The sequence below is a fragment of the Panthera leo genome, chromosome D4, assembly GCF_018350215.1.
Source record: "Panthera leo isolate Ple1 chromosome D4, P.leo_Ple1_pat1.1, whole genome shotgun sequence".
In the NCBI taxonomy this organism is placed as follows: Eukaryota; Metazoa; Chordata; class Mammalia; order Carnivora; family Felidae; genus Panthera; species Panthera leo.
The window spans coordinates 59,928,382-59,945,093 of NC_056691.1; the positions used below are offsets into that span (position 1 = coordinate 59,928,382).

The 16,712-nt window shown below is 44.9% G+C and overlaps 1 protein-coding gene across 4 annotated transcripts in view; it reads left to right on the forward strand.

The window, feature by feature from the left end:
* Window positions 1–16,712, forward strand: part of TMOD1 (tropomodulin 1) — an 86,181-nt gene that overhangs the window by 33,154 nt on the left and 36,315 nt on the right. For all 4 annotated transcript variants that reach the window (XM_042912534.1, XM_042912533.1, XM_042912535.1 and 1 more), the window contains exons 3-4: window positions 7,901–8,057; window positions 15,213–15,332. In XM_042912534.1, coding sequence (XP_042768468.1) covers window positions 7,901–8,057; window positions 15,213–15,332 — 277 coding nt within the window. The remainder of the gene's footprint in view (window positions 1–7,900; window positions 8,058–15,212; window positions 15,333–16,712) is intronic.

Sequence of the window (16,712 nt, forward strand, 5' to 3'; positions counted from 1 at the left end):
GGAGGGAGGGGGGCCATCTAGGACAGGGTTAGGTCATTTAAAATGGGGTGGAGGAGAGAAGTCAGTAGGCATTTTGCAAAGTTCAGCCTCCCGGGTTTCACTCTTCCCCCAGGACTGTAACTCCATGCTTCTGGGCCTCAGTTTCTCCATCTGCAAAACGAGACTAGTTTGATAAGGAGGTGAGCTCTGGCTTTCTAACACTTGGAGAGGAAAACTGGTTCTCATATGGCACCACATCTGGTTTCCGGGATCTGTTCCTAGAGGAAGGCTGTCAGGTGGGATGGAACATTTTCTGTGGCTTGGAAGTCAAGAGTCTTAGGCTGTCAGTCCAGCATATGACCTCAAGCTAGGCCCTTCCCCTCCCTGACCCTCAGCCGGCTGCTCCCAGTATGCAGTAGAGATTGTACCACATGACCTGTCCTCTTCTGAGGAGTCGTGTTGTGGTTCAATCACAGAACAGGAATCCAGGTCTCCTGGAGCTGGAGTTAAAGGTGGGGGCACCTTTAACATTCCCTTGTCTTTAGATACAAGCTGATTTATTTAAGAAAAGTGATAAAACTGCTTGTTTTTTTGTTGCCATGAAGAATCAGATTAGGGGACAATTTATGTATGATTAGTCACCAGTCTGGAAATAGTCATACTGATTCTTGGGTATGCTAATACAGTGTCATCCGTATATGAACTCAGGCTTCCTGGCTTTTTCTGTGCCTCAGTGTCCTCAGTGGAAATGAAAGAATTGGCCCAGAGTCTCTCTTAGAGCTTTGCAGCACTGAGCTGCCAGAAATCCACGATCCTTTCAATACATTGTGTGTGTGTGTGTGTGTGTGTGTGTGTGTGTGTGTGTGTGTGTGTGTGTGGTGTGTGTGTGTGTTGTGTGCCTGTGTTGCCTACACGTTGTACATGTGTGCACATCTCAACAAGCCCACAGTGGTCCTGGCTGGAATGGCTTCTGACATAGCTCTAACTATCTATAGCAATGATAATTGTGCAGATATTTGATATGTGGCCTTATGGGCACCTGTTGGCAGGGTGTTAGAGCTCCTAACAGCACATTTAAGGATACAGCAAAGTTTCCATTGTCCTGTGGACAACTGGACCCCAGAGTGTGGGTGTGAAAGTTAAATTAAGATGTTAACCTGTCAAGCTGCACATCCGAGTTTTAATTTTACAACATTTAGAAGGAAGTCACCATTTAACAACCCAAGAGTAGGGAAACACCGAAAGAGATTGCCTAATTTTTTTCCCTTGTGATTTTTCCAAAAACATATTAAACTTTTCATGTGTTTTTAAAAAATTTTAAACCACTAAATTTAAAACTCACATACACACACACACACACACACACACACACACACACACTTCTTTCTTCCTCTAGCCCAAAGCCTGACATGGGCAAGACACTCAGGTAAATATTTATCAAATAAATGAATGAATATCTTGACCTTCTCTACACTGAATTCTAGTCTGATGGGAACCTTAGGTCAGACATGGCAAAATGCAGTAGCCCACGGACTTGGTCTGGACTGCAGATGTGTTTTATTTGACCTGAACATTGTTTTTAAAATATTTGGATTTTGTGCCAATATTTAAAAACCAAGAGCTTCCACATAAAGATGAGCAGATATAATGGTGTCACCCATATTCTTACATGGCAATAATTCTCTGGAGTTGAGTAGTGTAGAGGCACTGTAGTGTGCCACAGACCCCATCACCCTACAAGCAACTACCAGATGTAATTTTAGCCTAAGATCAGAGAGCCGCCCTCCTCATAGGAGTACATTTCCAACTGTAAGGACATGAAGACATGATTTGAGTCCTACCTAACAAGGTTGTCTCCCAAAGAAAATCTCATCCCTAACCAACCTGTCTTTGGAGTGGAGATACATGTGTGGTGTGTGCATGTAAATACCTATTCCCCTAATTCAGAATTAATTGATCACTGCCCTGGAGAAGCCACACTGATGCTTCCCTTTGAAGTTACTACAAAGAAGGACCTGCCCAGCAGATTAACCCTGTACACACTTTAAGGTGAGGAGAACGAGACAAATTCTTTCAAAGTTAGAGGTTCCAGTTACCGCGGGCAGTGTGGAAGTATACAACCTTAACAGGCAATGTGGAGGCGAGTGATAGACGTTCTCTGCTATTCAGTGAAATAGACCTCCTTTTAGGATCTTGATTAACTTGAAAACCAAAGCAATGCAGAGTTTTCCATACATGCAGGAGTTGAGACTTTCCTCTCAATTCACCTCCCCCATCTACCTGCCCCCTCCCCAGTTGCTCCAAACTAGATATCTCTTTGCGGGGTCCTGTCCCTGCCTGTTAGCAACCTGGATACATAATACCCACAGATATTTATTGAATGAACAAGCAGTACAAGAATGAAAGATACATCTCTACATATACCTGTTCACAAAATAACTCTCCTAGTCAGAGCCACCAAGAACATGGTTGTAGTATTTACCTTCCCTGTTGGATAGCTTGGGTCTGAGACTCAGTTTTAGGTTTTAAGAGTCCTGAGACATCCAAGGCAGTATTTTCTTACCCATTTAACTTCTCAATGACTAATTTACCTGGTGAGGCTTATCACATCATCAAACAGGACTCCATTTTAAATTTTGCCAGCTCCAGCCTGGCCAGTCTCAGCATCACTGCTGACCACTGGCACACGAAGAGCCTTCTGCCCTTGGTGGTCCGTGACCATTTAGTTAGCTACTGCATTAGCCACTTTTCTAATTTTTCCCTAGATAACGTATGCCATTTATAAATAACAGCTTTATTTGAGATATAATTCACATGCTATAAAATTCTCCCATTTGAAATGTACAAATCAGTGTTTTTTAGTGTATTCACAGAGTTATACAAACATCACCAAAATCAATTTTAGAACAATTTCATCACCTAACAAACCCATGCACATTAGCTCTCACTCCCTATTTATTTCTCTCCAGCCTCCCCAGCTTGAGGCAACCACTAATCTACTTCCTGTGTCTATAGATTTGACTATTCTGGACACTTCATATAAATGGATTCAGGTACTGTGGTCCATTGTGACTGGCTTCTTCCACTTAGCATCATGTTTTCAAGGTTTCGTCTATGTGGTGGCATATGTCAGTACTACTTTTTGTTTTGTTTTGTTTTGTTTTATCACCAAATAGTATTGTCGTGTGGATGTACTGCATTCTGCTTATCTATTCATCACTTGATGGACATTTGAGTTGTTTCAACTTCTTGGCTATTCTGAATAATATATGAAGTTCATTTATAAGTTTTTGTATGGACATCTGCTTTCATTTCTCTTGGGTATTTACCTAGAGTGGGATTGTTGCACTATATGATAACTATGTGTAAGCTTTTGAGAAACTGCCAGACTGTTTTCCAAAGTGGCCACACCATTTTGCATTCCCACTAGCAGTGCATGAGGGTGTCACTCTCACCACATCCTCACCAACACTTGTGATTATCTGTCTTTTATTTTATTTTTTTAACATTTATTATCAAGAGACAGAAAGAGAGCATGAATAGGGGAGGGGCAGAGAGGGGGAGACACAGAATCCGAAGCAGGCTCCAGGCTCTGACCTGTCAGCACAGAGGCTGACGTGGGACTCAAACTCGTGAACCGCGAGATCATGACCTGAGCCAAAGTCAGAAACTTAGCTTAACCGACTGAGCCACCCAGGTGCCCCTGTCTTTTTTATTATAATCATTCTGGTGGGTCTGAAGTAGTGTCTTGTTCTGGGCTTCATTTGCATTTCCCTGATGGCTAATAGGGTTGAGCATCTTTTTTATGTGTATTGGCCATTTTTGTGTCTCTCTTAGAGAAATGTCTATTCAGATCATTTGCCCATTTTAAAATTGGTTTATTTGTCTTATATTTTGAGTTGTAAGAGATCTTTACGTATTCTGGATACTAGACCCTCATCAGATAGATGACTTGTAAAACTTTTCTCCCAGTGGGTTGTCTTTTCATATCCTTGATAGTCTCCTTTGAAACATGAACATTTTTTATTTTGATGAAGCCAATTTATCGACTTTTTTCTTTTGTTGTTTATTGTTTTAGTAACATATCCAAGAAACCATTGCCTAATCCAGAGTCACAGAGATTTATGCCTGTTTTCTTCTAAAAAATTTATGGTCTTAGCTCTTACGTTTAGATCTTTGATCCATTTGGACTTAAGTTTAGTATATCATGTGAGGTCACATGCCAATTTTTGAAAACAAGTTAAAATGAGAAATAACCAGGAGTTTTAAAATATGCAACTATGTTTAGTTTTTTGTTTTTTTTTTCCATTTAGCTTTATTTTTTTTTAATATGAAATTTATTGTCAAATTGGTTTCCATACAATACCCAGCTCTCATCCCAACAGGTGTCCTCCTCAATGCCCATCACACACTTTCCCCTCCCTCCTACCCCCTATCAACCCTCAGTTTATTCTCAGTTTTTAAGAGTCTCTCATGGTTTGCCTCCTTCCCTCTCTTTTTTTTTCCTCTTCCCCTCCCCCATGGTCTTCTGTTAAGTTTCTCAGGATCCACATAAGAGTGAAAACATATGGTATCTGTCTTTCTCTGTATGACTTATTTCACTTGTGTTTGGTTTTAATTGAATACCATGTTATGTTTTATTAAATGTACCATTTAATGGGGGGGAAAAAACTTTAACTCCTAAAGAGGATGATATTCTCAATATTTACTTTTAAAATCCAGTAAGCTAAGAATTGTGAGCAAAGGCCTTTGATGTTTTTGTTTCTTTTATTTTATTTTATTTATTTTATTTTGAGAGAGAGAGAGAGAGAGAGAGAGAGAGAGAGTGTGTGTGTGTGTGTGTGTGTGTGTGTGTATACATACATCCACAAGCAGGGTAGGGGCAGAGAGAGAGGAAGAGAGAGAATCCCAGGCAGGCTCCATGCTGTCAGCACAGAGCCCAATAAGAGGCTCTATCTCCTGAACAGTGAGATCATGTCCTAAGCTGAAATCAAGAGTTGGATGCTTAACCAACTGAACCACCCTGTCACCCCTGATGTTTTTATTTCTTAAAAAACCAAATGCTTTCAGTAAAGATGTAAATAAATGAAGCCATACTTTAACATGCTATATAATTAGTATTTTTAAAGGACATTGAAAATACCTTTATTTCCCTATTGCAATGATATGGGCTTCAGTTTAACAGTGGTTCTCAGGGCACCTGGGTGGCTCAGTCAGTTAAGTGTCCAGCTCTTATTTCAGCACAGGTCATGGTTTCACAGTTGGTGGGATTGAGCCCCACATCGGGCTCTGTGCTAACAGTGTGGAGCCTGCTTGGAATTCTCTCTCTCGCTCTTTCTCTGTCCCTCCTCGGCTTGTGCTCTCTTTCTTTCCCTCAAAAATAAATAAATAAACTTAAAAAAAAAAAAAAAAAAGGAAAACAGTGGTTCTCAATTAGGGGTGATTTTGCTACCCAGGGGACATCTGGCAATGTTTGGAGATATTTGTGGCTGTCACATCGTGGAAGTGAGGTGCTACTGGCATCCATGAGGTAGAGGACACAGATGCTGGTGAACAGTTGGCAGTGCATAGGACAGCTCCCACGACAAGGAATCACCCAGCCCGAAATGTGAATTACGCCAAGGTTAAGAGACCCTACTTTAAGTAAGTCAGTGGCCTCTATCAGATATATTCCAAAACGATGTGAGTTGGCAAACTCTTTCCCCCTCAGTTACAGCCTGGTGGGTTTCTCCTAGCACTGAGCCCTTAGGGGACAGCATGTGCCCCAGCACCTTACTGCCATCAAAACCCTTTACAGTGACAGAAATCTATCAGGTCATCTTGGTTGGGGATCATTGGGAAAACACTTGCTTTCAGTGCTTACTTCATTTTATATTTGTACATCTTCATTTTCTGAATTTTGAGGTATGTTTGGATAATACATCTCCATTTCAACATACGTATTTGGGCAACCAGTCTCCTGGGAAAATGTATTTCACCTGATTATAAGTAGTACTTTGGGAGTGCTTGGCAGTGAGCTAAGCACTCCTCATGCATTATCTCATTTAACTTCCTCAACAGTTCCAAGAGAGCAGCTCTCATTACTCACATCTTACAGCCCTAGAAATGGAGGCCCAGTGAGATCAGGTGACCCGCCCAGGACTAACGAACTGGAGCCAGCACTGCCTCAGGCCTGGGCATAAGCCTGATGGGGGTCACCTGTGAGGTGCAGGCGCGTCACAGAGACTTTGCCTTGCTCACCGTGGATAATCACAGATGGAGGTTTGCAGGACAGTTGGGCTGTTCTCTCTCTCACTTGAGTCGCCATGAGTGGCCCAACGCGGGGAAGAGGGAGTGGACACACAGCTCACCCAGGATGTGTCCTCAGAAGCCTGCCTCCCCTGTGGGCCTCATCCGTCCCACGTGTCATGGTGGACGGTACCCAAGGACTACCGCTTGAGGGAGACTGGGGTGTCCGTGGCATCTCTTGTGTTCCTGATGTTCACCCCCAAATCAGTCACGGCTTGATTTCCTACCTACTGGCCATCCTCTCATCACATGCTCCGACTCCCAGATGTTGTTGCTGACTCACAGCCCGAGTCCATTTGCAGCCAGTGTCTGACTGGAGCACGCTGTCAACAGTGGGAAAACATCTTGTGAAAAACCACACTGCAGTTAAGCGGCAGTATTGCCCTCCCAAGCTTTAGCTCTCGGTGTGCCAGGCACACAGCCGTCTTCGTAAACCTGGTATCATCCCCTCTCAGAGGGGGGCTTGCAAAAGGATCTGGTGTGGCTGAAGCTATGCATTTTGATGGTACAGAGATTGGAGGTGGGATGGCTCTCCAGATTAGCCAGTGTGGGGGTGCGGCAAGAAGTGAGGTGAGGCTCCCCTCACCTCTGCCTTGCAAGTATCCTCCACCACGTTCCCAAATGAAAGGGGGTAGGGAGAGAGCAATGATTTGGAAATGAAGACTGCCCTCCTCCCCCCGTATCTAGAGAAGGGCCCTGGTTTTTGTTCTAGATCTGCCCCTGAAACTCCTTGGGCAAATCTTTCCTTGCTCCGGGCCTCAGTTTCCCCTTGAAGGGAAGGTGTGTGCCCTCGACAACCTCTAAGCATCCTTGCAACCCTGAACTTCTTTGAATCTCCAAGGTCCTGGGGGCTGAGGTGAGCGAAGCCTGTGTGACTCAAATCTACCCTAATTCTAGCCCACACCTAGAAGCCTAACCATGTTTGAAGAAGGAACACGTTGATTGGTTGATGCTATCTTTCCTGAGAGACCCATCTCCAAGGGCGACATTCAAAATATTTAACAGAGAGGCAGGAACACAGCCTGTCAGGAGGGTGGAAAGCAGCCGGGGAGGGCCGTCCAGGGATACAGCCCCAAAGCACGCCTCACCCACCCCTGCTGAGCCTCCCCCCCCCCCCCCCCCCCCACCCTGCCGCTTGGTTATTGAGTCTGTCGCTTCTCGCCTCATACTGCATCCAGGGCCCTAACTCAAGCCCCTCGGGCTTCTTTCCCCAGCCACTGTACACACAATAGCTGGAACGATCCTCCTGCATCCAAATGCCAACCTAATCAGACTCACACTCACAGATGCTCTTGGAGAGCCCCTCTCTGCTCAGCCCCATGTCGGCTGCCTCCTTACCCCCTTGCCTTTGGAAACATTGCAGGTTTAGAGACTCTGGACCATTAAGAGACCTGAGTCCCAGCCTAGCTATGCCCCTCGTCTGCAGGGTGACCTTGAGCAAGTCCCTGCCCCTCCTGGGTGTCAGATTCCTCACGTGTAAATGAGCGACCTGGATCGATTTGCTGGGCTCTAAGATCCCACTGTTCAATGACGAATTTTGGGAGAAATGCAAGTCTTCAGCAGCTGACCACTCTCTTTCTCTTTCGTTCTCTCTCTCTGTGTATGTCCCCCGGCCCCACAACCTCCACTGTAGAATGCACTGCTGCCCGCAGGCCTGAGGCAGAAGGATCAGACCACCAAGGCGCCCACGGGCCCCTTTAAAAGGGAGGAGCTCTTGGATCACTTGGAAAAGCAAGCAAAGGAGTTTAAAGACCGAGAAGATCTGGTCCCCTACACAGGGGAAAAGCGAGGTACTGAATAATGTTGTTCTTATGAATATATCGCTCCCCATGCATCATTGAGTGCCAATTACGTGCCAGGCCCTCTGCTGAGCCACATGTGACTGGGCCTTCTTGCCCACATGCCTGCCTGGACCAAATTCACAAAACCAACACCAAAAGCAGCAATGCATGGTGTGGATGTAGTGAAGTTTTGGGTAAACTGAGGAAAGAGTGATCTCTACCAGCCCAGCAAAGCTTTCCCCTAAACCCCCTTTAATCAGGGTGTCTGATCATTTCTCATACAAACCTAGGCACCTTTGAAAATGAAAGAGGAAACTATTAATCATGATATCCGGGCATAAGGCCTACACAAGGCTCGTCCTATGCAAATTGGGAATGAGATAACCTAGCTGTACCCTAACTATCCGTGCTCTTTCTGCTGTGTTCCTTTCTCTGGCACCTGCATCCCCTCCTTTATCTGTCCCTTTAAGACTCTCTGCCCCATCCTAAGGCAAGTCATTTAGAAGACTGGGGAACAGAGAGGCACTCCCTGACTGTCCAACCCTTTTAGGACTTCCCTTTGCTCTCCAAACCATTCTGCTGTCCTCATATTGTGTCTGCCCTCGCTTGCCCCACTGCTGCCCCACAGGCCTCCTTCTATTCCTCATGCATTCCAAGATCTTTTCCACCTCAGGACCTTTGCATGTACTCCTTTTGCCTGGACCGCTGCTCCTGCTGTCTGGCTCCATGCTGTCTTCATAGCTGGCTCTTCCTCCCTTATAAGAGGCTTAATGCTTAGAAATAGCCCGGAGCTACATGTAGTCTGGTTGCAATTCTGACACTACCACTTACTAGCTGTGTGAGCTTGAGTACATTTTTGAATCTGCCATGCCTCCGTTTCCTCCTCTGTGAAATGGGAATGTGGAAAATAGTATTACCAAGCTGACAAAGTTGTTATGAGTTAAGATATATATAAAGCACTTAGCCCCTGGCCCATAGCAAATGCTGTGTAAGTACCAGCTATTATTACCCTTTTGGTCTCAACTATACTGTCTCCTCTTTCAGGGAAGCCTTTCCTGTCCATCCTGTTTAGGACATGTAGTCCCTTCAGCTCCTCCCTTGGTTGCTCTCTATCTCAGGAGCCTGTGGGTGTGTCCTTCATAGCAATTTCCATTTTATAATTTTCCTGTCGTGTGTCACTTGTCTCTCCCACTGGCTATAAGCCCCATGAGGGCAGGCACTCAGGCTCAGACTGGTTTTGCTCACCCAGTACCCCCAGCACCCAGGACAGGGCCTGGTATCCAGTAGGGCTCAGCAGAGAGTTGCTGAATGAGTGAGTTAAAATCAAATAAATTACAATGAATCTTGTGGGCTACTTCCTTTGAATATAAGCCGCACAAGTATGAGGGCCGCATCTGTTTTGTTCATCATTACGTCTACACCTAATAAACGCTAGCATGTGGTAGGCACCTAATAAGCATCTGTTGAATAAAAGCATTAATTCTAATTAATTAATTGTGTAATGGTTCATTTTCAGTCTCTTCCATTCCCCCCACCCCCAAGGTTGTAAACATGATGAGCCAAGGGTCCACGTCTGTGGCTTTTATCTCTGTATCCCTGTTGTGTGATAAATAATCAAATGAAAAAGCCAACAGAAGTAGCATCATGGGGAGGACTTTGGCATCACAAACGTGGACTTGGAGCTCGGTCCAGATTTTATGGAAAACTTGGAAGGTCAGGGAAGCCCAAGGGGCATCTGGATTACGGACGTGGAGAGGATTGTGTGGTCTGAGGCACCCTGGAGGGGTGGCAGAGGAAGGAGGTCTTGACCCTAAGGGCCAAGTATACCCCCTGAGAGTGAGGGCATGAGAGGTTTTTAAGCAAGGTGCTTGTGCTGTGAGGAGTGATTTCTGTGCAGCAAATAAAGATAATAGAATATCAGGATTTGCGGGGGACTTAAAACTCCCATTTTCCCACCTGTACATTTGAAAAATGGAGAACCTGGGCACCTGGGTGGCTCAGTCAGTTAAGCGTCTGACTCTTGATTTCAGCTCAGGTCATGATCTCATGGTTCATGAGTTCGGTCCCCATGTGGGGCTCCACAGAGCGCAGAGCTTGCTTGGGCTTCTCTCTCTCCCCCTCGGTCTCTGCCCCTCCCTTACTTGTTCTCACATGCATGCATTCTCTCTCTCTCTTTCTCCCTCTCTCTTTATCTCAACAAATAAATAAATAAACTTAAAAAGAAAGGAAACTGAGGCTGTGAGAGTCTGCAGCACAGCTGGGTGGACTGCTGGTGAGTCATTGTCCCCATGCCCACCTCCCTCTGAGGGAAGGAGCTGGAGATTGGAGGTGGGGGTGGAGGGTGGGAAAGGGAATCTGGGCAAACCAATCCTGCTGCCCCTCCATGGAATGCTGGAATGGTATGGAGCCAGGAACAGCTCTCCAGACTCCCAGAGCCTGATTGCCTTCAGGAAAAAGTACACTGGCCCAAGGAAGGTACCTAGAATCTATTCTATTTCCATAGAATGACATGCCTAAGAGATTTATCATCATCACCACCACAACCAGCATCATTATCATCATAAAGTATTTACATGATGATTGTTGGAGTCTTTGTAGGCTGAGTAAGTACAGGTCTCAGTAGAGAGTGTGGGGAAGGAGACCTTCTGGCTGTAACAGGAAGACTTAGGGCCATGGTGTCCAGCCCTCACTGAGCATTTATTTACCCAACGCCGGGCCTAAAACCAGTCAAGGTTGAGGGGAAACAGCACCCCAGTCTCCACAAGACCCAACAGAATGTGGTAAGAGCCATAAAACGGTGCAAAGTCCTGAGGAACCTGGACTCTCATTCACTCTTACTCAAGTGGTGAGGATCAGAATAGAGCTTCATACACGATATCTTTAATGCAGAATTATATTGAGTTGTCCGTGCAGAATTAGATTTGACTGCCGAGGAAAAAAGTAAAATAAAATGAGACAGACTTAGATAAAGGTTTTTCTTTCGCTTAGCTGCAGGTTTAGGCATTCTGGGCTAGCTAGGCATCTTCCCTGGCATTAGCAATCAAGACCCTTTTCCAGTTTTTCATTCTGCCTTCCCTGCAATATGTCCTTGTGCTCATGGTCCATCTGGCTGCTGAAGTTCCAGTCATCACATCTGCATTCCAACTAGTAAGATGAAGGAAGGGAAGAAGTCCAAGTCCCTCTTGTGTCTTAGAGCCACTGCCCTTTCTGGAGGCACCTGCTGCCAGGGTGTGAGAAACCACAGGTCTTACACATTTATTGGATGACCATCCTACTCATTCCATCTGTCATTTTTACAGTAGATTTTCTTTTTAACCATTTTGTTTTCTTTGCATATTTTGCCCTTTTCCAGATCCACCTCTGGTGGAGGTTATGATGCATTTCCCCCCCAGATGACCTTGTTATATGTTCTGCTCAAATATGTAATTGATTTTTGCTATAAACAATTTAAACAATAAAGTAACTCAAAGTGATTCTCTCTACTGAGCGAATAGGCACTGATCCCATTTTAGTGAATATTCTTCTGGACTTTTCTCTCTGTGCTGCCCACCCCTCCCCACTGCTACCATTACAACCCTGGTCCAAGTCCCCATCATCTCTGGCCCTGACTATTGCAGGAGCCTCCTCACCAGCCCCTGGCTCCCATTCTTGCTTGTCCCCCTACTGGAGACTCTCCATCAATAGCCAAACTGAGCAGGGTTTTTTAAAAAATTGAGGTAAAATTCATATAACATAAAATTAAGCATTGTATATATTTTTAAGTTTATTTATTTATTTATTTTGAGAGAGTGAGAGAGAGAATGAACAAACAGGGGAGGGGTAGAGAGAGAAAAGAGAAAAAATCCCAAGCAGGTTCTGTGTTGACACAGGCTTGATCCCATGAACCACGAGATCATGACCTGAGCTGGAATCAAGAGTCAGATACTGAACTGACCGAGTTACCCAGGTGCCCCCAAAATTAACCTTTTTTTTTTTAAAGCTGTTGAGGTTTTATTTCAAGTTTATTTATTTATTTGGAGACATAGAGAGAGTAGGGGAGGGAGGGAGGGAGGGAGGGAGGGAGAGAGAGAGAGAGAGAGAGAGAGAGAGAGAGAGAGAGAGAGAGAGAGAGAATCCCAAGCAGGCTCCGCACTGTCAGTGCAAAGCCCAACATGGGGCTCGAATTCACGAACTGTGAAAGCATGACCTGAGCCGAAGTCGGACGCTTAACCAGTTGAGCCACTCAGGCGCCCCCCACTAAATCAACCATTTTAAAGTGAACAATTCAGTGGCATTTATTACACCCACAATGCTGTGCAACCATCTCTATGTAGACCCAACACATTTTCATCACTCCAAAATAAAACCCTGTGCCCAATAAGCAGTTACTCCCCATTCTCTGCTCCCCCCAGCCCCTGGCAACCACCTGTCTATTTCTATGGATTTACCTATCCTGGATATTTCCTATGAATCAAATCATATTAATATGTGATTTTGTGTGTCTGGCTTCTTTCACACAGCATATTGTTTTTGAGACTCACTCATTCCCTTTTCTGACCGAATAATATTACACAATTTGTTTATCCATTCATCCACTGATGAACATTTCGGTTGTTTTCACTTTGGGGCTGTTGTGATTAGTGTTACTATGAACATTCCTGTACAGAAAATTGTTTGAGTACCTGTTTTCAGTTCTTTTGGGTTGATGTCTAGGAGTGGATTCCTGGATCACATGGTAATTCTATGTTTGCACCGTTTTACATGGCCACCAGCAACATACAGATCCTTGCCAACACTTGTCATTTTCCATTTTGGTTTTTGATTCTGGTTTTATTGTAGCTGTTCTTATGGGTGTGAAGTGGTATCTCATCGTTACTCGATCTGCATTTCCCTAAGGACCATTTATGTTAAGTATCTTTACAGGTACTTTTTGGCCATATGCACGTCCTCTTTGTAGAAATGTCTTTAAGTCCTCTGGGTTAAATTGGGTTGTTTTTGGTGTTAATTGTAAATTTTTTAAATATCTTCTAGATACTAGATGCTATCAAATATAGGATTTTTTTCACTTCCCTGATAATGTCCTTTGATGGACAAAAGTGGTAAATTTGGATCAAGTCCAGTTGATCTATTTTTTTCTTTTGTTGTCACATCTAAGAATATGTTACCAAGGTCTAAGGTCATGAGGATTTATGCCTATGTTTTCCTCTAAGAGTTTTATAGTTTTAAGTATTATGTTTGAGTCATTGATCCATTTTCAGTTCATTTTTGTATATGGTGTGAGATAGGGGTACAGCTTCATCCTTTGCATGCTGATGTCCGGCCCCATCACCACTTCTGGAAGAAACTGCTCTTTCCCCCATTGAACGGGCTTGTCATCCGTGTCAGAAGTCAATTTGCCATGGGTATATGGGTTCATTTTTGGACTCTCAATCCTATCCCATTGTTTGCATGTCTATCCTTGTCAGTGCCACATGGTTTAAATTCATAGTAAGTTTTGAGATAAGAGAGTCTGAGCCCTCCAGCTGTGTTTCCTTCAAGATTGTTTTGTATGTTTGGGACCTTTTGCGATTCCATATGAATTTGAGGATTGGCTTTTCTATTTTTGTAAAAATAAAAAAAGGCCTTTGGAATTTTGATAAGGGTTTCATTGAATCTGGAGATTGCTTTGGGCAATATTGCCATCTTAATATTGTCTCCCAATCCACGAACTCGGGATATTTTTCTATTTATTTAGGTTTTCTTTCCTTTCTTTCAGCAATGTTTTCTGGCATTCCATGCACAAATCCTTTAGATCCTTGGTCAAATTTATTTCTAAGCATTTTATTCATCTGGATGCTATTGTAGGTGAAATTGTTTTGCTAAATGCCCTTTCAGATTGCTCATCACCGCTGAGCAGAAACACCGCTCATTTGTGTGCATTGATCTTGTACCCTGTAAGGTAGCCCTAACAGTGTTTATTAGTCCTCAACAGTGTTTTGTTTAATCTTTAGGGTTTTCTACATATTAGATCATGTCATCTACAAACAGAGAGAACGTTACTTCTTCCTTTCCAGTCTGGATGCCATGTTTTTTCTTGTCCGTTTGCTCTGACTAGAACCTTCAGTGCAATGTTGAACGGTAGCAGTAAAGGCAGGCACCCTTGTCTTGCAACTGATTTTCAGGGCTCCTTTCCTCCGTCTGTCAGGTCCCAGCTCCTAGGCCATCATCTCAGTGAGGCCTGACCACCTACGCAAAAGAGCAGCGTCCTCCTCACCTGCACCCCAGCCTGGAGTTGCGTAGTCTTTTACTCTGCTTTATTTTCTTCCACAATGCCTAATACCGTGTGATATCTTTGCATGTTTATTTCTCACCTGTCTCCTTTCACTAAATTATAAATTGTTCAGTGCTGCCCCGCCCCTGACCCCTAGAAAGGTTCCTGGCACTCAGGAAGCATCCAATAAATATCTAGTGCATGCATGAATGAATGGATGGATGAATAGATAAAACGCAATTTTCTTACATGGAATTAAATTGCTCATGCTCTGTCACAGACTTGCTGTTTCACACATTATGTCTTAGGCATATCCTTCTTAGTGAGTGAACATCTCCACCATCCTTTATACTAACTGCAAGAACTCCATCATATGGACGCCCCAGCTTTCTTCAGCAATCCCTGTTAGTGGTCAGTAAAGTGACACACATCCTGGTGTGTGCCTTTTTGCTTCCTCGTCCAGTCATGCATCTGACACCTTAAAAAATATAATGTCGCATGAGGCAAGGATACCTTTTTGCTCCCTATTCTTTTAATAATCTGAATGCATTTTGTTTAGATATGCTTCTAAATTGTTCTCACATCAGACCCCTTGGGTAGGATACCCTAGACCCTGACAGTCTATAAAAGTTTTCTTTTGTATCTCTTTCCGACTTACAGGTTGTTTTCCCTAAAGACCAATGTTTTCAATAGCAAGCAGTCTGGTCTGACCAAGTTTTAAAGTTATTCATTTCAAATGTGAGAGGTGCTCTGGTTGGAGATCTTTGATTCCTGTTCTCTGGGGAAGTTTGGCACTGGGTTCCCAAAGGGGAAACCTCAAGCGAGTCTCAGCACAGAGGGGTCCACAGGGTTGTGGGACAGTCCACCCGGCACCATCACCAGAGGATGCCCCAGCGCAGCCGCACGCCCTGTAACGGACACCCGTGTGTTTGCAGGAAAGGTCTGGGTCCCCAAGCAGAAGCCAATGGATCCTGTGCTGGAAAGTGTGACGCTGGAGCCAGAGCTGGAGGAAGCGTTGGCAAATGCCTCAGATGCAGAACTCTGTGACATTGCAGGTAACAGCCTTTCTGGAACCTTCCCCATGTCTTCTAGAAGGGTTTGACCTGCATCTGCAGAGAGCCTTGGACAGTTTATTTCACATGAACACACTCTCTGTTTCTACAAAGGACTAGAGGAGACCACGAGTATTAAGACAGGAACCCATTATCAAAACCAAAATGAGGAAAATAGAAATAAAACCACCCAAACCCATCACTCCGCAGATCCATGAGAACCCATCCCAGAGAGATATGGAAGCATCCCAGGGAAGGCCAAGCATAGGTCCTTTACCAGCCCCTGCATCAAATCCTGCCCAACCCCCACCTCCCCCCCCCCCCCCCCCCGCCCAGGAAGAGAAAACAGAGGGGGACAGACAGAGGGTGCAGACCTCTCAAGTTTGGGAGGCTCACAAAGGCCTGGAGCAAAGTCATTTAACTTTACAACTTTGCATGGCTCAGAGAACCAGACTTTGGGAAGCCCGCCCCCGCATCACATATTTGTACAGCACCGTCCATCTCCACGTGTGTTTCCATATGATCTTCACAAACAACCCCTAAAGCTCCAGAAGGTGATTTGATATTCAGAGCCCTTCACCACGCTTGTCTCCTTATTACAGTCTAGTCCCTGCCCTGTGTGCCCTGAGTCCTAGCCCCACAGGGGATCGGACTCGGCAAACACCCTGCGGGCCCACCGCAGTTGTGCTCCCTGGCCTGGGGGGTAACAGGGGAGACTTGGGAGCTGCTAACTGCCTCCCAGATAATGACAGGAGGGTAGATGGGGTGAGAAGAGACTCGAGGCAAGTGGAAATGGGAAAGAAAGATAGAGAGTCAACTGTGACAATCTGGCTGTGACAGTGAGGTTGGGGGAGGAGTCAAGGAAGGTTCCAGATTTCTGGCTTCAGGGACTAAAGTGGATGCTGGTGCCATTAATAAAGGTGGGTGTATTAGTCTGCTCGGGCTGTGATGCAAAATACCACAGGTTGGGTGGCTTAAACAACAATTTATTTTCTCACAGTTCTGAAGGTTAGCAGTCCAAGGTGTTGGCAGATTTGGTTTCTCCTGAGCCCTCTCACCTTGGCTTGCAGGTGACCCCAGCTCATACTATGCTCTATTTGGGACCTTTGGAGTTTGAGGTCACCTAGGTGGGGACAGGTAGACTTGAAAGCCTTCCGTAATGCCGTAATGCCACGAGGAGGTCCTGTTGCAATCTTTGTGGTGTCATTAGCATGTGGATGTGGACCTCATTAGCATTGCCCAGCTCCAGGCAGAAAGCATGACTGAGTGGGGGCCTGGGGCTCTGGAGGCAAGTAGCCCTGGCTACCTTAGAAGCCTTTGACAGATGCGTGGAAATGGGGCAAAGCTAGTCACAATGGGGGTTGGCGAGAACTAGGGAGACAG